At 50.3% G+C, this 17903-nt stretch overlaps 1 protein-coding gene across 1 annotated transcript; it reads left to right on the top strand.

The window, feature by feature from the left end:
• Positions 1–9610: 9610 nt before the first annotated feature.
• On the top strand, positions 9611–17553 carry CA7 (carbonic anhydrase 7; the record flags this gene model as incomplete). The annotated part of the gene is made up of 7 exons (XM_079722975.1): positions 9611–9650; positions 12134–12331; positions 15142–15260; positions 15986–16081; positions 16183–16245; positions 16773–16928; positions 17431–17553. The coding sequence occupies 7 exons, from the start codon at positions 9611–9613 to the stop codon at positions 17551–17553; spliced, it is 795 nt and encodes a 264-aa protein (XP_079579101.1).
• Between the last annotated feature and the right edge of the window lie 350 nt (positions 17554–17903).

Here is a 17903-nt window from a genome sequence, read left to right as displayed (position 1 = left end):
CCTCTCCACCAGAAACAGCAAAATCCAGGAGGCCACTGATGCCAGTGAGACCAAAGAGTAAACTCCAGAGCAGTGAAATCAATTCAGCTTTAAAGACAGCACGTAATTGAGACAGGAGGTGCCTGAACGGGGGCACAGTCTTTCCCAAGTTGACCTGAGTGGGCTGCAGGGAAACTGGAGCTTCACCTGAGACAGGCAGACTCCATCGGCTCCTCTTACCTACCTGAGTTCCCAGTTCTCCAGCACCCAGAGAAAATTGCCAAAGACAGGATACAGGAAGGAAAAAATTGGATCAACTTTTATTTGGTTGTTAAAGAGGCAATACTTTAATTCTTTCAAAAGGAGTAGGCAGTAAAGAGTGTCCCTCGGACTTCCGGGTAAGATGGCGGAAGAGTAAGACGCGGAGATCACCTTCCTCCTCACGGATACACCAGAAATACAGCTACACGTGGAACAACTCCTACAGAACACCTACTGAACGCTGGCAGAAGACCCCAGACCTCCCAAAAGGCAAGAAACTCCCCACATACCTGGGTAGGGCAAAGCGGAGAGATTCCCGCACAGAGGATCGGTGCCGAGCGGCACTCACCAGCCCGAGAGGCTTGTCTGCTCGCCCGCCGGGGCGGGCGGCGCTGGAAGCTGAGGCTCGGGCTTCGGTCAGAGCGCAGGGAGAGGACTGGGGCTGGCGGCGAGAACTCAGCCTGAAGGGGGCTAATGTGCCACAGCTAGCCGGGAGGGAGTCCGGGAAAACTCTGGAGCTGCCGAACAGGCAAGAGACTTGTTCTTCCCTCTTGGTTTCCTGCTGCGCGAGGAGAGGGGATTAAGAGCGCTGCTTAAAGGGGCTCCACAGACGGGCGCGAGTCGCGACTGAAAGCGCGGAGCCCAGTGACGGGCGTGGGACGCTGGGGCTGCTGCTGCCGCCGCCAAGAAGCCCGTGTGCGAGCGCAGGTCACTGTCCACACCGCCCTTCCGGGAGCCTGAGCAGCCCGCCACTGCCGGGGTCCCGGGATCCAGGGGCGGCTTCCCTGGGAGAACGCACGGCGCGCCTCGGGCTGGTGCAACGTCACGCCGACCTCTGCCGCTGCAGGCTCGCCCCGCACTCCGTGCCCCTCCCTCCCGCCCGGCCTGAGTGAGCCAGAGTTCCCGAAGAGGCTGCTCCTTTAACCCTTTCCTGTCTGAGCGAAGAACAGACGCCCTCCGGCGACCTACACGCAGAGGCGGGGCCAAATCCAAAGCTGAGACCCGGGAGCTGTGAGAACAAAGAAGAGAAAGGGAAACCTCTCCCAGCAGCCTCAGAAGCAGCGGATTAAAGCTCCACAATCAACTTGATGTACCCTGCATCTGTGGAATACATGAATAGACAACAACTCATCCCAAATTGAGGAGCCAGGAGTCAGTACTGTGCCTCTGAGGTGGGAGAGCCAACTTCAGGACACTGGTCCACAAGAGACCTCCCAGCTCCACATAATATCAAACGGCGAAAATCTTCCAGAGATCTCCATCTCAACACCAGCACCCAGCTTCACTCAACGACCAGCAAGCTACAGTGCTGGACACCCTATGCCAAACAACTAGCAAGACAGGAACACAACGCCACCCATTAGCAGAGAGGTGGCCTAAAATCATAAAAAGTCTGCAGACACCCCAAAACATACCACCAGACGTGGACCTGCCCACCAGAAAGACAAGATCCAGCCTCATCCACCAGAACACAGGCACTAGTCCCCTCGACCAGGAAGCCTACACAACCCACTAAACCAACCTTAGCCACTGGGGACAGACACCAAAAACAACAGGAACTACGAACCTGCAGCCGGCAAAAAGGAGACCCCAAACACAGTAACATAAGCAAAATGAGAAGACAGAAAAACACACAGCAGGAGAAGGAGCAAGATAAAAACCCACCAGACCTAACAAATGAAGAGGTAATAGGCAGTCTATCTGAAAAAGAATTCAGAATAATGATAGTAAAGATGATCCAAAATCTTGGAAATAGAATAGACAAAATGCAAGAAACAGTTAACAAGGACCTAGTAGAACTAAAGATGAATCAAGCATCGATTAAAAACACAATAAATGAAATGAAAAATACTCTAGATGGGATCAATAGCAGAATAACTGAGGCAGAAGAACGGATAAGTGAGGTGGAAGATAAAATAGTGGAAATAACAAATGCAGAGCAAAATAAAGAAAAAAGAATGAAAAGAACAGAGGACAATATCAGAGACCTCTGGGACAACATTAAACGCACCAACATTCGAATTATAGGGGTTCCAGAAGAAGAAGAGAAAAAGAAAGGGACTGAGAAAATATTTGAAGAGATTATAGTTGAAAACTTCCCTAATATGGGAAAGGAAATAGTTAATCAAGTCCAGGAGGCACAGAGAGTCCCATACAGAATAAATCCAAGAAGAAATACGCCAAGACACATATTAATCAAACTGTCAAAAATTAAACACAAAGAAATCATATTAAAAGCAGCAAGGCAAAAACAACAAATAACACACAAGGGAATCCCCATCAGGATAACAGCTGATCTCTCAGCAGAAACTCTACAAGCCAGAAGGGAGTGGCAGGACATAATTAAAGTGATGAAGGAGAAAAACCTGCAACCAAGATTACTCTACCCAGCAAGGATCTCATTCAGATTTGATGGAGAAATTAAAACATTTACAGACAAGCAAAAGCTGAGAGAGTTCAGCACCACCAAACCAGCTTTACAACAAATGCTAAAGGAACTTCTCTAGGCAAGAAACACAACAGAAGGAAAAGACCTACAATAACGAACCCAAAACAATTAAGAAAATGGGAATAGGAACATACATATCGATAATTACCTTAAATGTAAATGGACTAAACGCTCCCACCAAAAGACACAGATTGGCTGAATGGATACAAAAACAAGACCCATATATATGCTGTCTACAAGAGACCCACTTCAGACCTAGAGACACATACAGACTGAAAGTAAGGGGATGGAAAAAGATATTCCATGCAAATGGAAACCAAAAGAAAGCTGGAGTAGCAATTCTCATATCAGACAAAATAGACTTTAAAATAAAGACTACTAGAAGAGACAAAGAAGGACACTACATAATGATCAAGGGATCGATCCAAGAAGAAGATATAACAATTGTAAATATTTATGCACCCAACATAGGAGCACCTCAATACATAAGGCAAACACTAACAGCCATAAAAGGAGAAATCGACAGTAACACAATCATAGTAGGGGACTTTAACACCCCACTTTCACCAATGGACAGATCATCCAAAATGAAAATAAATAAGGAAACACAAGCTTTAAATGATACATTAAACAAGATGGACTTAATTGATATTTATAGGACATTCCATCCAAAAACAACAGAATACACATTTTTCTCAAGTGTTCATGGAACATTCTCCAGGATAGATCATATCTTGGGTCACAAATCAAGCCTTGGTAAATTTAAGAAAATTGAAATTGTATCAAGTATCTTTTCCGACCACAATGCTATGAGACTAGATATCAATTACAGGAAAAGAGCTATAAAAAATACAAACACATGGAGGCTAAACAATACATTACTTAATAACGAAGTGATCACTGAAGAAATCAAAGAGGAAATAAAAAAATACCTAGAAACAAATGACAATGGAGACACGACGACCCAAAACCTATGGGATGCAGCAAAAGCAGTTCTAAGAGGGAAGTTTATAGCAATACAATCCCACCTTAAGAAACAGGAAATATCTCGACTAAACAACCTAACCTTGCACCTAAAGCAATTAGAGAAAGAAGAACAAAAACATCCCAAAGTTAGCAGAAGGAAAGAAATCATAAAAATCAGATCAGAAATAAATGAAAAAGAAATGAAGGAAACAATAGCAAAGATCAATAAAACTAAAAGCTGGTTCTTTGAGAAGATAAACAAAATTGATAAACCATTAGCCAGACTCATCAAGAAAAAAAGGGAGAAGACTCAAATCAATAGAATTAGAAATGAAAAAGGAGAAGTAACAACTGACACTGCAGAAATACAAAAGATCGTGAGAGATTACTATAAGCAACTCTATGCCAATAAAATGGACAACCTGGAAGAAATGGACAAATTCTTAGAAATGCACAACCTGCCAAGACTGAATCAGGAAGAAATAGAACATATGAACAGACCAATCACAAGCACTGAAATTGAAACTGTGATAAAAAATCTTCCAACAAACAAAAGCCCAGGACCAGATGGCTTCACAGGCGAATTCTATCAAGCATTTAGAGAAGAGCTAACGCCTATCCTTCTCAAACTCTTCCAAAATATAGCAGAGGGAGGAACACTCCCAAACTCATTCTACGAGGCCACCATCACCTTGATACCAAAACCAGACAAGGATGTCACAAAGAAAGAAAACTACAGGCCAATATCACTGATGAACATAGATGCAAAAATCCTCAACAAAATACTAGCAAACAGAATCCAACAGCACATTAAAAGGATCATACACCATGATCAAGTGGGGTTTATCCCAGGAATGCAAGGATTCTTCAATATACGCAAATCAATCAACGTGATACACCATATTAACAAATTGAAGGAGAAAAACCATATGATCATCTCAATAGATGCAGAGAAAGCTTTCGACAAAATTCAACACCCATTCATGATAAAAACCCTGCAGAAAGTAGGCATAGAGGGAACTTTCCTCAACATAATAAAGGCCATATATGACAAACCCACAGCCAGCATCGTCCTCAATGGTGAAAAACTGAAACCATTTCCACTAAGATCAGGAACAAGACAAGGTTGCCCACTCTCACCACTCTTATTCAACATAGTTTTGGAAGTTTTAGCCACAGCAATCAGAGAAGAAAAGCAAATAAAAGGAATCCAAATTGGAAAAGAAGAAGTAAAGCTGTCACTGTTTGCAGATGACATGATACTATACATAGAGAATCCTAAAGATGCTACCAGAAAACTACTAGAGCTAATCAATGAATTTGGTAAAATTGCAGGATACAAAATTAATGCACAGAAATCTCTGGCATTCCTATATACTAATGATGAAAAATCTGAAAGTGAAATCAAGGAAACACTCCCATTTACCATTGCAACAAAAAGAATAAAATATCTAGGAATAAACCTACCTAAGGAGACAAAAGACCTGTATGCAGAAAATTATAAGACACTGATGAAAGAAATTAAAGATGATACAAATAGATGGAGAGATGTACCATGTTCTTGGATTGGAAGAATCAACATTGTGAAAATGACTCTACTACCCAAAGCAATCTACAGATTCAATGCAATCCCTATCAAAATACCACTGGCATTTTTCACAGAACTAGAACAAAAAATTTCACAATTTGTATGGAAACACAAAAGACCCCGAATAGCCAAAGCAATCTTGAGAACGAAAAATGGAGCTGGAGGAATCAGGCTCCCTGACTTCAGACTATACTACAAAGCTGCAGTAATCAAGACAGTATGGTACTGGCACAAAAACAGAAAGATAGATCAATGGAACAGGATAGAAAGCCCAGAGATAAACCCACGGACATATGGTCACCTTATCTTTGATAAAGGAGGCAGGAATGTACAGTGGAGAAAGGACAGTCTCTTCAATAAGTGGTGTTGGGAAAACTGGACAGGGACATGTAAAAGTATGAGATTCGATCACTCCCTAACACCATACACAAAAATAAGCTCAAAATGGATTAAAGACCTAAATGTAAGGCCAGACACTATCAAACTCTTAGAGGACAACATAGGCAGAACACTCTATGACATAAATCACAGCAAGATCCTTTTTGACCCACCTCCTAGAGAAATGGAAATAAAGACAAAAATAAACACATGGGACCTAATGAAACTTAAAAGCTTTTGCACAGCAAAGGAAACCATAAACAAGACCAAAAGACAACCCTCAGAATGGGAGAAAATATTTGCAAATGAAGCAACTGACAAAGGATTAATCTCCAAAATTTATAAGCAGCTCATGCAGCTCAATAACAAAAAAACAAACAACCCAATCCAAAAATGGGCAGAAGACCTAAATAGACATTTCTCCACAGAAGATACACAGACTGCCAACAAACACATGAAAGGATGCTCAACATCTTTACTAATTAGAGAAATGCAAATCAAAACTACAATGAGATATCATCTCACACCAGTCAGAATGGCCATCATCAAAAAATCTAGAAACAATAAATGCTGGAGAGGGTGTGGAAAAAAGGGAACACTCTTGCACTGCTGGTGGGAATGTGAATTGGTACAGCCACTATGGAGAACGGTATGGAGGTTCCTTAAAAAACTACAAATAGAACTACCATATGACCCTGCAATCCCACTACTGGGCATATACCCTGAGAAAACCATAATTCAAAAAGAGACATGTACCAAAATGTTCATAGCAGCCCTATTTACAATAGCCCGGAGATGGAAACAACCTAAGTGTCCATCATCGGATGAATGGGTAAAGAAGATGTGGCACATACATACAATGGAATATTACTCAGCCATAAAAAGAAATGAAATTGAACTATTTGTAATGAGGTGGATGGACCTAGAGTCTGTCATACAGAGTGAAGTAAGTCAGAAAGAGAAAGACAAATACTGTATGCTGACACATATATATGGAATTTAAGAAAAAAAATGGTCATGAAGAACATAGGGGTAAGACAGGAATAAAGACACAGACCTACTAGAGAATGGACTTGAGGATATGGGGAGGGGGAAGGGTAAGCTGTGACAAAGTGAAAGAGCGGCATGGACATATATACACTACCAAACGTAAGGTAGATAGCTAGTGGGAAGCAGCCGCATAGCACAGGGAGATCAGCTCGGTGCTTTGTGACCGCCTGGAGGGGTGGGATAGGGAGGGTGGGAGGGAGACGCAAAAGGGAGGGGATATGGGAACATATGTATACATATAACTGATTAAATTTGTGATAAAGCAAAAAAAAAAAAAAAAAAAAAAGAAATATCCCTAGAATTTTAACAACAAAACAAATACTGTAAATTATTTAAGGCAAATGTATCATGATATGTAGTCATATCAAACGGACTTCTCTGCTCTTCAGTACAATAAACCACAGAATGTTAAACTTTAAAAAAAAAAAAAAAAAAAAAAAAAAAAACAATACATGGTACTGGATGACATGTTTATAGCATGGCTAATAAAGATGATTTGAAATAGCCAAAAAAAAAAAAAAAAAAAAAAAAAAAAAAACAATACATGGTACTGGATGACATGTTTATAGCATGGCTAATAAAGATGATTTGAAATAGCCAAAAAAAAAAAAAAAAAAAAAAAAAAAAGAGTGTCCCTCCCACCCCCATTCCGCACCCTCCCCCACCCTTCAGGGCTCCCAGTCTCCACCCTGGAGGCAAACACTCTCCCTAGCTTCTCTTAAAGTCATTGTGAAGAGAGTCTTGCATATATACACAAATGACAATCAAATTTAAAATCCACTTCCTCCCCTCTCCTGATGATTTTAGACATGCTGAATAAGGGACTCAGCAGCCCTGGGTTTTCATTCTTGCTCAGTTCCTCACTGTACAGCCTAACTCAACTTCTCTCAGCCTTGCTTTCCTCATCTGTAAAGTGGGGTTGCTGTGCGGATGAAACTGGATTCAAAACTAAGTAATTCTAACTTTTTTAGCACTATAAATAAACATGGAAGTGTCTTCTGGGTCACAGTGAGGGGGAAGTAGGTCAATGAAGTAGACACATTTGGGCCCATCCCCAGGCCCTGAAAGTGTTGCAACTCCCCCAGGAGAAGAGTGGCTGGCTCTTCTGGGAGATGAACAGAGGCTGCAGTCCTCACTCTGAAGCTGGTCTTTGTCTTCTTGGTCTAAAGATGACATTTCTGGTTTGGAGACCTGGGGCCTTGACAAGGTTGCATTCCCTGTCACATGCCAGACTTGGGGGCCACCCCCTACATGTTTATTATGATGCCCCGCCCCCCTGCCCTAGGGTCAGATTTCTATTAAGGGCCCCTTCCAGCTCTTGGGTCAGGAAGGAGCATCTAGGCAGTGTTGGGAAGTCACTGACTGACCTTGGCCCAGCCAACCAGTTGTCCCTTGATCTCCACAACTCTACTTGGGGACCTGAGGGGTTCAGGGCCTGGGAGAGGGAAACCAAGACAGCCACACAGATATAGGGGAGCCTGGCAGACAAGATGGCAGACTCCTTCACAAGGTCAGCCAACAACAGGGCCTGAAATAGTCTCCTCTAGTAGAGGTCAGACCAGCAGACATTCCACAAATGGCCCTTCAACTCTGGTCGGGTACAAGCCCCTGGGTGGGATCAGTTGTCTGTCCTTCTATCCACTCATCTGTTTGTCTTCCCAAAACTGCCTGCTGTGGCCTAGCCAGAGACAAGCCCTATCCTTGGCATAAGGCCACATCCTCAGATGAGCCGGATTGGGCCAGCTGGAGCCAGTGGGTGGAAGACAGAGGACATCCCAGGTGGAGGGCACAGCAAGGACCAGGCCTTGTGGGTGGGAAAATGTTGGGCCAAGGCAGATACTGAGATTGAGTGCAGGGTGGAGGCCCTGAGCTCCCAGCAGGCATGCCAAAGGTCATGGAGAGGCAAGGAAAGGAGGGACAAACAGCGGGCTCTAGAGGAATAGGCAAAGAGACCCGGACAGAGGAGGAAGCCAGGAAGAGGAGAGGGTGGAGGCAAGGCCTCAGACTTAGTTCCATGGGAAAGCCAGCTGGTGTCTGTGGGTCTGTCTTAATGCCCAGTGGTTAAAGCCCAAACTCCCCACTCCCCCTTTGAGGCTCCGGTTCTGCCTGAGCCTCCTCCTAGCCCAGGGCTCCCAGATCCCCACAACCACAGGACCCCTTTGCCCCCAGCACCAAGGGGAAGTACTAAAGAGCACAAGAGCCTAGGAGTGAGACAAACTAAGAGTAAATCCCTCATTCTCTGGCTAGATGACCTCAGGCAAGTCACTTCACCTCTCTGGGCCTCAGTCTCCTGTTCTGGCTAATGGAAGGACCACCCATTGCTGTAGGGAAGCTGAGAGGGTTAGATGACAGGAAGGAGCCAAAGCTTGGCCCAGAACCTGCCAGTGTCTGGCAAACAGGGGAAGCTCCAGTTCTGGACACCTGCTGGTCAGTGCAATCTGCAGTTTAAAAGGGTCCCAGTCCAAGAGGACTCAGGGCCCAGAGCCCAGGTCTCCGGTGGCGGGATTTACTGCCCAGTGACAAGCCTGGGGAATAGATGGGATGTGGAGAAACAGAGGCCGCCCTCAGCATTGGCCGTTTCTCCAGCCTCAGAGCCTGTACACGTGCTGGAGGGAAGGAAGGAGAGTGCTCCGGCCAGGGCCAGGGTGGGGTTGGGGCTGGGGTTTAGGTCCCCTTGACCGCCCCCCACCCACCCCCCGCATCTCGCATCTCAACTCAACTGGCTCAACTGGCCTGAGGGCGGGTGGGCGAGGGCGGGGCAGGGCCGGCCCCTCTCGCCCTGCTGGGGGGGTGGGGGGCGGGTCGCCTGGGAACTGCTCCTCCCGCCTGCCGCCGCTTTAAGAGGCTGCTCCGCGGCAGCGAGCGGGGCCGGAGCCGCAGTCCGAGCGAGCAGAACTGAGCCGAGCCGGCAGGTGCACGGCTGCGGGGACGGCAACAGCATGACCGGCCACCACGGCTGGGGCTACGGCCACAACGACGGTAGGCGCAGACCCCGGCCGGCCCCCACCCGCTGGGACTCGCTCCTGACCCTCGCGCCCAGCCGGGTTTGCGGGACCCTCAAGCCCCCTATCCTCTAGGCGGGACCGGGATCCCTCTCCCATCCGTCCCCCAGAACCCGGCCCACCCGCCCGGCCCGAGCCCTGGCTCCCCCCGCACCTGGCGCAAAGTCCGCGCAGCCCCTGACGGCCCCGCTCGCTCTGACCCGGGCCGGGACACTCACTCATCGCCGGAGTGCGCAGCGGGTGAAGGTAGCCCAGGGCAGCGGGGGGCGGTCCCGGCGGAGCGCTGTGCGCGGTGTCTGTGCGGGGAGCGCGCACGCATGTGTGCCGGGACCTCCGGCGAGCTGGGCTCCCCGTGGGCAAGGGCGCGGTGTCCTGCGCAGAGTTTCCCCGTCGAAGCGTCCGAGCTTTCGAGTCGGCAGGTATGTGAAGAAAGGGAGCATCTGGGGGCTCACGGATGTGTCTGGGTGTCTGCCTCGGGCAGGGTGTTTGAGCACGTCCAGGTGTGAGGCATGGTAGCCCGTGGCCCACACCAGCCTCCTGGTCTGACCGGGAGAATAGCTCCTCGGTCCTGCCTCAGTTCCTTAAGATGCAGAGGAAGGGAGAAGAGGCAGACGGTGAGAGCCAGAAGGCTTGAGTGTGGGACTGGGGCAAGTCAGTTCCTTTTGGGCTATTTCTTACCAAACTGGGGTCGCGGTGTGGGACAGGGTTTCTTGCTTTTCCCGAGATGAACAATGAGGAGCCAAGATCCAGGCTGCCAGGACGAAACCCAGGCAAGGCAGGTGGGAGTGGGGAGAAGCGGAAGTGCTGGTGGGAGGAACACCCCCCTCCCACTCATCTGAGGAGAGACAGGCACTCTGTGAGGGTGGGCGGGGGTCCTAGGCTACAAAGTCTGGGGGTTTGGAGGTTACAATGGGCCAGAAGGAGTTAGGGAGGTGCTGTGGTGTCTATGCCCCCTCTGGGACCCCAAGCACACAGGAGAATATTTTCGAGGGGAGAACCCCAAATCTGGACATGCAAAAGCTAGAAAGAGACTTTCAGAAAAAGGCAACAGAGACCAGCAGAGATGTAGAGAGAGTCAGAGAAGGGGCGGGTTGACACGACCCAACAGAAGATCCTCTTGCCCCCCAGCACCTGCTCCCAGCCAGCTTCAGGGTGCTTCCCCCTGACTCCAGCCTTCTTGCTGGTCCTGCCCACCAGCACTGTGTCCCGTATCCCAACAGGCCTGCCCCATAGCTGGCCACCCTGAAGCTGCTGCCCCTCGTCCAGTCCTGGGCCATCCAGTCTAGTTGCGATGAGGGAGGGAAAGACAGGATGGAGGTGCCGGCATGCAGCATGCTCACAGGACTTCAAAAATAACCCAGTGGGTCTGGGCCATGATTCTGAGTCATCCACTGGGGACACAGCTTTGTCGGCACCTGCTGCTGTTTTCTCAGGAAAACTTAAGAAGCCAAAAACGGGGAGAAGCACCAGCCGGCAATAGCTCTAAAAATAGGCTGCATCTCAGGATGTTCCCCGGGGAGATGCCGAGCCTCTCGGCTGCAGATGGAGTCTCTGGGAGGCAGGTGGTGGGTGCTCGTGGGTGTGCATGCAGGTGTGTGCGCGTGTGTGTGCGTGTGTGTATGTGTGTGCACGAGCATGTGTTTTGCTGTAGTCTCTTAGTGCAGGCCTGGGTTTGCAACAGGGGATAGCTGTGTGTGAGGGTGCATATGTGTGTGTCAGAGGTAGTTGGCAGGGCTGTGTGTTTGTACACATGTGTTACTGGTCCTGATGGCTCTGGGTGCGGTGAGCTCAGGTCACTGTGCATATATGTGTGCGCACGTGAAAATCTCCCTGGACCTGCACATGGCTGGGGAAGGCAGCTGGGGGCAATGCATGCACACACTGTGTATTTATACCAGTGCCCAAGTGTGTGCGCGAGTGGCCCTCAGTTCCTTCATCTGTGAAATGGGGATCATGCTCGTTTCTACTTCACGAGGCTGGTATGAGGAGCAAATTCATGTCACAGAGCCAAAGCGAGGTTGATGTGAACTTTTGTTATCATTTTCACAAACACCAACTCGAACTTGGCCAAAGTGCAGGAAGAGGCCAGATACCTGGTAGGGTCAGGTCAGAGAGTTTGGGAGCCCGGGGACCTCTCTAAGCAATACTGCCTGTTGGGGAGGACCCACTACCCCAAACTGCCCCTGAGCCTGTAGCTTTTTTGTGCTCCCTTCCATGCATTACCTCTCTGGGCCTCCTATCAGCTCTGGGTGGAGAGTTTTAGTGAGGCCATTTCATGGACAAGGAAATGGAGGCTGAGAGGGGAAGTGGCAGAGCTGGGATTGGAGCTCCAGACTTCATGGCTCCAAAGCAGGGGCTAATCTCTGAAAGGACAGCATGGAGACCATCCCCTACAGGTGCCCTCAGTCTGCAGCCCAGAGATTCAGGCTGGCCTGAGTCCTTGCCCTCTCCCGTCTGCAGGCCCCTCACACTGGCACAAGCTGTATCCCATTGCCCAGGGAGACCGCCAGTCCCCAATCGATATCGTATCCAGCCAGGCTGTGTACTCGCCCAGCCTGAAGCCACTGGAGCTTTCCTATGAGTCCTGCACGTCCCTCAGCATCGCCAACAATGGCCACTCTGTCCAAGTGGACTTCAATGACAGTGATGACCGAACTGGTAAGTGGCCCTGCCAGACCCTGGTACCCTTCCCCCTGGGATCCTAACCTGTTTCAGGCAGGCTCAGGAGGGGCAGCATGCTGTGGTAGGGAAGGAAGGCTCCACTTCTCACCAGCTGTGAAGCCTTAGGCTGAGCCTCAGTCTCCTGATGCATACGATGGGAGCATTAAGACCCTATTTTCCTCCCTAGGATCATAGGAGAAATGAAAAACTGAAGTGATGTTTGTAGTGCTGGCACATAGCAGATGCTCAAGAAATGCTAATTCTCTTTCTTCTCTTTCAGTTAGTGCTTTAGGTCAGGTTTGTTTTCACTCCCTGCCCCATCACTGAGCTGCTGTGTGGCCTAAGGCCAAACCCTCCTCTCTGTGTGATCTGGCCAAGCCCAGCAGAGAGAGAACAGAGCTAAAATGTTCTGTGTGCCAGACCCCTTGCTAAGGTCACAGGCAGTTCTTTTATTCTTCTCAAGACCCTACCTCTAAGATGGGCAAGTAGAGACTCACTGAGCTGGGGAGGGCCAGAACCAGCCTGGTCCCACTCCAAAGGTCTTTTCTCCAACCCACCTACAGCCTCAAGATCCCAACCGTCCTGGACCAAAGAGAGGCAAGTGGGAACTTGTAGCAGCTCCTTCCAAGGTCTCTTTGCCCTGGGATTAGAGTTCCAGTTCCTTCATGATAAATTCTTGGACAGAAGCCTCGGGAGTGCTCCTTAGTAAAGGGATTTTTGTCCTTATGACCAGGCCTGTGAGGGATGAAGTGGGGTAAGGAGGGAACCTGCTAAAGTTTCTTATGTAAGGAAGTGACTGGTACTTTGCCCCTCTGTCGCCTCCCCCAACCCCCCATACGCACAATGAAAGCACTCAGGGAAACTTAAGTTTCAAATAGAAAATCAAAGGGCAGAGAAGAGGAGGAAAGCCAGAGAGGAATGATCTTATTTGCTTAACGCTGAGTTCCCTGGTAGGCTAGGGAAAAGGGGAAAGAAGATCAGTTATAGTTCTTGTTGCAGAAGGTAGGAAATCCAACAGGTCCTCAGATGAGAGACACAGCATTCTTGGTACTGAATTCTAAGAAAAGCCTCCCACCCAGAACTTTGGGGAGGGACATGGAACTCTTGATGACCTTAGATCACAGTTTATGAAGGAGCAGTTTTCAAATGGTTGGATCTTCTAAATAGCCTTCAGAGGGCACTGAGGGCTCAATTCAGACATCAATAGCTCAGTGAAGGCCACTCTTGGCAGGGGAAGGCCCAAGGAAACATTCCTCTGAACCACTGATCCAGGGGCTCACTTTCTGGCCTGGTTTGTGTTCCCTCCCCTATCAGAATGCCCAGGCCTGAGGGGTAGGGGACCAGTGGGAAGAAAGTAGGCTTGGGAGTGAGACAGTTGGGTCTCTGCCACTCCCCAGCTGTGTGACCTTGGGCAGGATACCTACCTTTCTGAGCCTCAGTCCCACGTCTGGCCAAGAGGGTAACAGGTAACAATGTGTCCCCCTCTAGGTCACTGTGGGGATTAATGTCTGCAGACTGCTGAACACATAGGAAGTACACAGTGAATGGCAGTGTGTTCTATGGTCAGGATGGAGAGAGGAGGCTAAGGGAGCAAAGCTCAAGGTTTAGGGAGGCAGTTCACTCCCTAAGAGACTGCACTGTGGAGTCCCAGGTGGGTCATGCTCAGAAGAGTGGGCCCTCCCAGTCCATATCAGGGAGCTCAGCCTGCAGGTCTAGCTACTCCTGCCTCCCCAGGATGGAGCAGCCTGACTGGGCCCTGGCCCACAGCCGTCACCCCCAGGCTCAGTCAACCACCCAGCATTGCCATGGACAGGCCCTGCTTCTCAGATGAGGCAGGACAGCAAGAAGGGGCCTCTGGGCTGTCCCATGGTCCTCCTCCTTGAAGGGCCAACAGGGGGCAAGGCCCTGCCCTGGTCACCAGTCCTGGAGGGGCCTAGTGGAACTCTGAGCCCAGGGTGTCACCTGATCCAGGAGCTCACATTCTGGCCTGGCTGGGGCTCCCTCCACAGCCAGATCTCTTTCAGCTGGAAATTCAATCAGTCCCAGGAGGCCTTGTGAGTGGCCCCAGCTCACCAGGTATCAGAGTGGGAAATTCACAAAACCAGCATAAGTGGGGCCTGCCAAAGAGGGCATGAAGGAGGGACATTGGAGGTACCTGGGCCTGACCATCAGAGTGGGGACCCTTAGGAGCTGGCCTCTAGACATCAGGTCCTGGGGAGCCTCCAGGTTCTGGGGAGGCAGCACGGCCTGGTGATTAGGGCCTTGGGCTCTGAACTTATATGAAGTAGATGCAGGCTTATATCCTAGCTCAGTGCCTTGCTGTGTGACCTTGGGCAAATGCCTTGCCCTCTCTGTGCCTCAGTTCCTCCTTTATAAAATAGAAATAATAATAGGTTTTGTCTTTCATGAGCTACTATGAGGACTAAAGAAAAGAATCTTTCCGACCCAGCCCTGGGTCAGGGCTGCAGACATGGGAGGTCCATTGTTAGTGATAATCGGGGCCTGAGAGGCAAAGTCCCAGCTTCCACTCGAAACTGGGCAAGAGTGGGGAGGATCCAGATGGAGAGATATACCCACTCAGTGTACCGACTCCTCTGTCACCTACAGGGCTCCAGGATTTCTGCCCTGGCCCAGCTAAGGGCATAGGGAACTGGGCAGGGACTGATCCAAATCCACTTAGAGCAAGGAATGTTGCAAATGAAAAGTTTATCCCTCTCCTGAGCACTGCCCTGATATTGGCACTGCTGCCTGCGGGCGGTGTGGGCTCTCTCACAGCAATTGCTACACGCACCCCCTTCTCCCCGCAGTGGTGACTGGGGGCCCCCTGGATGGGCCCTACCGGCTCAAGCAGCTCCATTTCCACTGGGGCAAGAAGCACAGTGAGGGCTCAGAGCACACGGTGGATGGCAAGTCATTCCCCAGCGAAGTAAGACCCTCCTCTACCTGAATCCCTTTACCACTTGGGGAAGGAGTTGGGGACTGGGGAGTCAGGGTCTTGACAGGTGCCTGGTGTGGGGCACTGGAGAGAGTGAAGTCACTCGGGGACCTTTGGGAGAGACGCCCGTCACCTGAAGTTCAGGTCTTCCACCTGAACTCTGCCTACTGTCGTCCCCATCTGTGTGTCCAGAAGGAATTTTATGACGGACAAATCCAGTCCCACCACAGCCTTACTAACAACCCTTCAAGGAGTAAGCCTGGCATTCAAGGCCCTGCATGAACTGGCCTTGCCTGGCCTCATTTCCCTTGACCTCTTCCCATACTGACCTGCATGTGATGAATCCCCTGCCCACACCTGGCTCTTTCATATCTCCAGGCTGCTGTTCTCTCTGCCTGGAATACCTTGCCCCAAGAGTTCCATCCGATAACCCCCTTCTTATTCTTTGGGCTCAGCTACAGGCTTCACTTCCTCAGGGAGGTGTCACAGTGGATAGTCATTATCTGTTTCACTGTTCACGGAGGGCAGGGCCTGATCTCTTTGGTCCCTTGGGCCTCAGGAAAGGGTCAGGCCCAGAACAGGGTAAATGCTATCTGTGGCCTGCCCCTCCTGCAGAGGGGCCAGGAGTCCGGTGGGAGTGAGGGAAGCCTGGCTCTCAGCTCCCATGGCCCCTGGGAGGCACTAAGCACTGGCCTGGCCTGTCGTTGCCCCTGTAGCTGCACCTGGTTCATTGGAATGCCAAGAAGTACAGCACCTTTGGGGAGGCGGCCTCAGCACCCGATGGCCTGGCTGTGGTTGGTGTCTTCCTGGAGGTGAGGGGGTTACCTGGGCCCAGAAGGCCGTGGGAGGCCTGGTACCACCCCTAGTTCCAGAACACAGTGAGATCTGGGCTCACACTACTTCTCCCTGACAGACGGGGGACGAGCACCCCAGCATGAACCGTCTGACAGATGCACTCTACATGGTTCGGTTTAAGGTGAGACCAGGGGTCCATGCTCTTGATCCACAGCAGCCTGGTGGGGAGGAAGGAAGAGGCTAGATCATGGAGTGGGCCCAGCCACTCCTCCATCCTGGCAGCAAACCCTGGCAGAGGTGAAGGGTGCAGGTCAGCACCTGTGGTGCCCTGCAACTGACTCCTCGTCATCAGGGTCCATGGCCCCACTGAATGCCCAGCGTGAAGTCTGGTTGGGCATAGGATTGATAAGATGCCTGTCACATTAATGGTACTCTGACCAGCAGCACCATTAAGTTCCGTTGAAGGCAAGGGAGAGAACATGGTGCCCAAAGAGCTTTAGGAACCACAGCTTTGACATACAAGGGAATGGGTGGAGAGGGCCGGCCAGGCTGGAAAATAGCCCCTGGGATCACAGACATTTGGCCACAATTTTCATCAATGGGCCAAGGAGAAGCCTAAATCCTATTGACAGAAATGGGTGGGGAGGGTGTTGGTCTCATCCTGTTGGGAGGTCTTTGCTGACTCCTGGGTTCCCCACCCTGCCCCAGGACACCAAGGCCCAGTTCAGCTGCTTCAACCCCAAGTACCTCCTGCCTGCCAGCCAGCACTACTGGACCTACCCTGGCTCCCTGACAACACCCCCACTGAGCGAGAGCGTCACCTGGATTGTGCTCCGGGAGCCCATCAGCATCTCTGAGAGGCAGGTGAGCCCTCCCAGAGTACCAGATGGAAGGATGCGACAGTCAGGCACACCTGGGCAGTGTGACTCTCCCAACCAGCAGCCCACAGCCTGTGGTCCCACCATCAAGGCTCCCATCTTTCGCTAATAAATGTTTAGATTCTTGGGTGGGAGTCAGCTTGGTTGTTAGTTATTAGGACCTGGACACAGACTAGAAGGGGAGATCCCTGGATCCTGGGACCACCCCTAGTGTGCTAGAATCTGAATGCTGCATTTGCTGATGATTCTTAGCTAGATGGGAACTGGAACTAGGCGGAGCAGGGTCCAGGTTCAGAGGCTCTTTAGTGAGTAAGTAACTGAGGTTGGGTTCCCAAAGAGGAAATGAGTGGGGAGAAGGAGGGACAAGCCCTAGGGGCGACAGGAGAGAGGGGCAGAACTGGCTGGGCAGGGTAAGCCGGATGTTGTGTCTGGGATCAGAGAGGACCACAGCGCCCCCATTCTGCCCTGAGTATCTCTTCTGCCTTAAGATGGAGAAATTCCGGAGCCTGCTTTTCACCTCAGAGGACGATGAGAGGATCCACATGGTGAACAACTTCCGGCCGCCTCAGCCACTGAAGGGCCGTGTGGTCAAGGCCTCCTTCAGGGCCTGAGCTGCCTACCTGCCCAGCCGGCCACTGAAGCACCATCTTCCCAAGGGCTTCCATGTCAGCAGACACCAAACCATCCAAGGCTCCCTGCCTAGGGCTGCTGTGGACCCCACTTCAGCTGACTTGCTCCTTGGCCACGCTGGAGGCTTCTCGATGGGACCCTCAAGTCAGGGGACACCTTTCAGTTGCCCTGGGGACAGGAAGGACAGGAGCTGAGCATGGTCTGAGCCTAAGGCTGCCTCTGCTCTCCAACACCCAAAGGCCCCTGGGAACCTCCTCTTGTCTTCCCCACTGGCAATGGCAGCAGCCCCACCCTGAGCTCACACTGTGATGGATGAGACCAAACTCTGCAG

This window comes from Hyperoodon ampullatus (assembly GCF_949752795.1).
Source record: "Hyperoodon ampullatus genome assembly, chromosome: 18".
NCBI classification, from domain to species: Eukaryota; Metazoa; Chordata; class Mammalia; order Artiodactyla; family Ziphiidae; genus Hyperoodon; species Hyperoodon ampullatus.
This window is presented reverse-complemented; position numbering and strand designations above follow the sequence as displayed.